At 41.1% G+C, this 5,769-nt stretch overlaps 1 protein-coding gene across 1 annotated transcript; it reads left to right on the plus strand.

Moving 5' to 3' along the window:
• On the plus strand, positions 1,265-4,169 carry LOC109821925 (glutelin type-A 1-like). The gene is made up of 4 exons (XM_020388082.1): positions 1,265-1,574; positions 2,341-2,600; positions 3,023-3,466; positions 3,678-4,169. The coding sequence occupies exons 1-4, from the start codon at positions 1,265-1,267 to the stop codon at positions 4,065-4,067; spliced, it is 1,404 nt and encodes a 467-aa protein (XP_020243671.1). The 3' UTR covers positions 4,068-4,169.

Below are 5,769 nucleotides of genomic sequence, written 5' to 3' on the forward strand. Positions count from 1 at the left end.
GCTTACGGTATCCATATCCTCTTATCCATCTCAGATACGGATACAGATATTAATATGTCTCAGTAAGGAAAATTCGTATCCATATCCGCTAAAATCGGATATGGATAACAGATATATAAGCGGATATGCATGCAAAATACAAAACGAATATGAGAAAACTGGATAGTATTAAAAAAATATAGTTCATGTAATACAAAAGTGTTCATTATATCTGAAAAGCTAATATTAGATATCTTGATTATCAAAATTAACCTCAAATCCATAATCTAAAGATTAAAACTATCGTAACAGTATGACTAATATGTATTCAGATATTTCGGATACGGATCCAGATATTTCACTACAAAATCATATCCGAAACCATATTCTATCGGTTATAGATTTGAGTAACCATATTCGTATCCTAACGGATACGGTTACAGATATTTTTTAAATACGGATACTGTTTAGCATCCCTACTAAGCTACTATTCAGGCTATTGCCATAGACATGACTCTAACTCTAAACACTAACATGATAAAAATTTCAGGCTCTAACTCTAAACTCTAACATGACAAAAAATTTCCTTACTTCCGGGCTACTAATTGATTTCGAAATTAAGTAGACGAATAATGAGTATCTTATAACATATGTAGGAATTATTTACATATACACTGGATGTGATTAAATCTGAGTGAAGAGAATAAAAGGATTAATCTTTCTTAATTAATCTTGAAACTTTATCCGGACTAGGAAATAAATCTAACAATAAGATATCAATAAATAGGTTGATTACGATTTATCCTTCTCTCTTTTCTCAACGCGTGCAACGAGCTAACGGCCGGGCGAATGGGAGTTTGGGCCTGCGTTAACATTCCAAGTATTTCCTTTCCCCACCGCTTCTTGAAACTTTATCCGGACTAGGAAATAAATCTAACAATAAGATATCAATAAATAGGTTGATTACGATTTATCCTTCTCTCTTTTCTCAACGCGTGCAACGAGCTAACGGCCGGGCGAATGGGAGTTTGGGCCTGCGTTAACATTCCAAGTATTTCCTTTCCCCACCGCTTCCTGCCTTTTGTACCCCCGCCACCAACCTCATCCACGCGTACGCCACGCCCACCAAAAGCCGTACCCTATGCGGCATCACGACCTCTCTCAAGCCCATGCACGGCGAAATGTGTCAACACCCTACCCCCTCATCACTCTACCTACGTGGCCCCCATCTCCTCTATAAAAGGCCCAGCCCGTTAGCTCCCCTCTCCGCACCCCTCAAAGCGATATGGCAATCTCCGTAACCTCTCTCCTCTCAATCTCTTTCCTCTTGATAACCTCAAGTTTAGCCCACGCCCAGATTGAGTACGTGACTGAGCGCCGCCTCCGGGGACGAAACCGGTGTAATATCGAGCGGATTACCGCTCAGGAGCCCAGCCACCGCGTTGAGTCGGAGGCCGGGGTTACTGAGTTGTTTGATGAGAATGATCAGCAGTTTGAGTGTGCCGGTGTCGCGTTCCAGCGCCGGATTATTCAGCCTAGAGGGTTATTGCCGCCTTCTTTCTTCAATGCTCCTCGCCTTGTCTACATTCTTCAAGGCAAGCTACTTTTTTTTTACTGATAATGACGATTGTTTTCAGGTGTGTTTGATTAGAAGTAGTTTTTGATACTAAGCCTGCTTCAAGACGTCTTTAAAAACTTTGATTTATTGCGAGGGCTCAGTTTAATGGGCCAAAAACTGCATTTTTTTAAAAAAATCCGCTTTGAATTGGTGGTCATAATAACATTTGAAACTGGATTAATTTGATATGATGTCAAAATCTACCTTCCACCGCACCAAAATTCCCACTTCACATAAGTTCCAAAAGTTGTACTAACAAATTTAAATTCAACGTCAGCATTAGTTTTAAAAATGGATGAATTACAAATAGACCTGTTGTAGTACTATTGCCCAATTGTGTTTAGAGTACTCCACAGGTCTAATATTGGTGTAGATAGACCACCATGATTAGATTTCTTTTTTATTCTCTTTCCATCGGAAAGAGAAAATTGATTTTGACCAATAGACCTCCTAAGAGGAGTAAAAGAGTCAAAAGTATAGATTCAAGAAAATTTCCGATCCCCAACGATAGAACTAGACCGAGTCCTCAACAATAAAGGTTCATGGGTCTATCTGCAATTAAAGAGCAGCAATTGGGCTATGCGCAAAAAACCCTTTACTATCCTATTCTTGATCTATTTTTGTCAGATTTCTGCAACAACATCCAACTATACATGTATGTTTGAAATATGGATGCAGTTCCCCATTCTCCAACTATTTTATTCAAATAAGTCCTCGACTGAAGCTTGTTTACTTGTTTACAGGTAGAGGGATTTCAGGCACCGTTGTGCCCGGATGCCCGGAGTCATTCCAGCAATTCCAGCAGCAATCGCAACGCCGGCGTGGTCAAGGACAGAGGTCAAGCGACCAGCACCAGAGAATCAACCACTTCCGTGAGGGTGATATCCTTGCATTGCCTGCTGGAGTTGTGCATTGGGCTTATAACGACGGTGATCAGCCCGTTGTTGCTATCACCGTCGTTGACACCGGCAACAATGCTAACCAGCTCGACCGCAATCACAGGGTGAGCATGAACTAAAAATCATAGTTGTATTTGGATGGAAACCCCAGTACGGTCTAAATTCTTTTGATAGCGGGCATCATTGCAAGGGTTTGTTATTTAGTAGAGTGTCTTATTTATTTTTTCAAGTCTGAAATAAATATTAATGCAAATCACAAATATACGCCAAACATTTCGATTTTGGATCACATTCCTAAAATTTAAAGAATATCATGATTAAAGTAATTATTTCAGTATTAGTTGAGGAGTATATAAATTTGAATCTTGGTTGCTCTTATACTATGTCAAAGGACCATACCACTCCTAAAAACTCAATCATAGTTGTAGTTGTGATTCTATCTCATATTTGTCTACTCGTATCAGTTTTTTTTCTTAATATAATTAGTTTATAGTGACTAACTATAAACTTCTTCTGAATTTTGCAGCAATTCTTGCTAGCTGGAAGGAAGCAGCGAGGCCAGAGGTTCAGCGTAGAGCCCACCCGCCAGGAGGACTCCAATGAGAACATCTTCAATGGCTTCGAAACTGAATCCTTAGCCGAAGTAATGGGAATCAGCAGAGACCTCGCCGAGAAGCTCAAGGGCCGCAACGACAATAGAGGAGAGATCATTAGAGTTGAGGAAGAGCTTCGCGTTATCAGGCCCTCGAGAATGGAGAGAGAAGAGTACGAAGAGGAGAGAAGAAGACAAACAACTGTCAATGGATTAGAGCAGGCTTTTTGCTCCTTGAGAATTAAGGAGAACATTGATGATCCTGAGAGGGCTGATATCTATAATCCTAATGCAGGGAGGATTACTCACCTCAACAGTAAGAAGCTGCCTATTCTTAGGTATCTTCAGTTGAATGCTGAGAAAGGAGTTGTTCGCCCGGTAAGAGAATTAATATGGCATAATTTTTATATTGTTAGGTTTTCAAGGAATTACAAAAAAATTAAAAAAAAAAAATCTTTTTAGTGCTTTTTAAATGATTTTTCAGTAATTCTATATGGTCAAAAAATGATATTTTGTTGAAATTAATGATATTTTTTCTATTCCTCCAGCAATGATCATTAAATTAAATTTGGTTTCCTCTTCTTTACAGGACGCCCTGATCTCTCCACACTGGAACGTGAACGCCCACGCCATAGTCTACATATCCCGCGGCAGCGCCCGCTTCCAGATCGTTGGCCTGCGCGGCAACACCGTTCACAACAACGAAGTCCGCCAAGGCCAAGTTGTTGTGGTGCCGCAGCACTTCGCTACCCTGATCCGGTCAAGCCGAGAGGGGTTTGAGTACGTCGCGTTCTTCACCAACGACAACGCCATCGTCAGCAATATCGTGGGCAAGGATTCGGTGCTGAAAGGGATGCCGGTGGAGGTGATCATGAATTCGTACAGGATGTCGACGGAGGAGGCGAGGAGGGTGAAGGAGAATAGAGGGGAGGAGCTTGCCTTGTTTGAGCCTCGGGTTCAAGGGAGGAGATACGGATGATGTGTGTAAATTTAAGGAGGAGAGTTTGGTTGTATGTGTAGTAGTAGTAAATACTAGAGTGGTTGAATAAAGGCTTGAGGTGTTACAAGTTTGTAAAAGTGAAGTGAGATTTGGTGAGTGAAGCCTAATGTATAAGTTGCGTAACCTACGTTTACGAATAAAAATGCTGGATGTTTTTGTACGTTTGATGTGAGTTATATTTCATCACAATGTAGCTGTGTATATGCATCATTAATTAAAATGAGTGAGAGGAAAGCACAAACATATAGATATCAAGACCAAGTTACACGTAGGTAATCCTAGACAACCGCATGACTACAAATGGTTTTCTGTTTAATCAAGAATATTATAAAACAAAAAGGGAAGATAAGAGAAATAGGCGAAGATCCTTGGAAATTAATAGATCTAAATTTTTTTAAAGTTATTACTGAACTCTCATCTAACATTATATTTATAAACTTCTATAAGAATGGATCAATCTTAATAGGGAAAAATGCTTCCAGCCCCCAAAACGGAACAAAACGTGCTCTGCCCCCCCAAGACTTTTTCAACGGGTGCTTTGCCCCCAAAACCGTGAGCGATTTTCTTCCAGCCCCCAAAACGGATCCCCAGGCATAACTCCGTTTAAACCCCGCTCGAAATGCCCAAAATACCCTTACGTTTAAAATTCCCCGTTATGAGTTAGCCCAAAATACCCTTACGTTTAAAATTCCCCGTTATGAGTTACCTCCTCGTCCGTACCCTGTCATCTCTCTCTTCTGCAAGCAATGAGTTACCTCCTCGTCCGTACCCTGTCATCTCTCTCTTCTGCAAGCAAACCGACTCCAGAAACCCAATTCAAAACCCTAGTCCTAAATCAACCGACCCCAACGCAAACCGAAGCAAAGCAAAGGGATCAAAATGGCCGGCGATTCAACCCCCAAAGCCAACCTCAATGCCGACCACAGCGAAAGGCGGTTCGAAATCTCAGAAAGAGCCCATACAACTGCAGTGCGGATTGAATCTGAAGCTCGAGCTGCAATTGCTGATGCTCTAGAGGACATCGCAACCAGCCATTCTCATCCCAGAAGCCCACCTCAAAATTTAAGTGTAGGCCCCCGCGAAGGTCTAGAGGGCAGCACCGGCACCACCGGCGTGTCCAACGATGCCACTAGAGCGCTCCTTAGTCTACAGAGAGGAGAAAAAGAGAAGCACATGGCGGCACCCAAAAGGTAATTTTTATCGCAAGTTTTATGTTGTTAAGGTTATGGTTTGATTGATAATGCTCCTAGTCTGGTGAGAAGGTCCAAAATTACGGGTGTCTGTTAGCTGTGGAGGTTACTGTTAACATGCAAGGTTTATGCTTTTATTGTTGAGGTTGTTGTTTGGTTGTTGAGGTTAGGTTTTGGTTGTTAAGGTTAGGTTTTGGTTGATAAGATTGTGGGGTTGTTGTTAAGGTTGTTGGTTACTGTTAACATGCAAGGTTTATGCCTTTATTGTTGAGGTTGTTGTTTAGTTGTTGAGGTTAGGCTTTGGTTGTTAAGGTTAGGTTTTTGTTGTTTAAGGTTATGGGGTTGTTGTTAAGGTTGTTGGTTTACCCGCAAAGTTTACAGCATAGTTATTATGTTTACTGATTATACTAAAAAATGCTCTCGTCTTGTGTTTTTGTTTTGTAGAAAAAGGGCAAAGCCAGCTATTATGTTGCGACCCACCGCCAGCTTCG

The sequence above is a fragment of the Asparagus officinalis genome, chromosome 8 (assembly GCF_001876935.1).
Source record: "Asparagus officinalis chromosome 8, Aspof.V1, whole genome shotgun sequence".
Lineage (NCBI taxonomy): Eukaryota > Viridiplantae > Streptophyta > Magnoliopsida > Asparagales > Asparagaceae > Asparagus > Asparagus officinalis.

Bases quoted from the DNA above. Each gene is read 5' to 3' on its own strand.
- LOC109821925 (XM_020388082.1), top strand. From the start codon at position 1,265: ATGGCAATCTCCGTAACCTCTCTCCTCTCAATCTCTTTCCTCTTGATA. The intron at 1,575-2,340 runs GCAAGCTACTTT...ACTTGTTTACAG, and splicing joins CCTTGTCTACATTCTTCAAG to GTAGAGGGATTTCAGGCACC. The intron at 3,467-3,677 runs GTAAGAGAATTA...TCTTCTTTACAG, and splicing joins AGAAAGGAGTTGTTCGCCCG to GACGCCCTGATCTCTCCACA.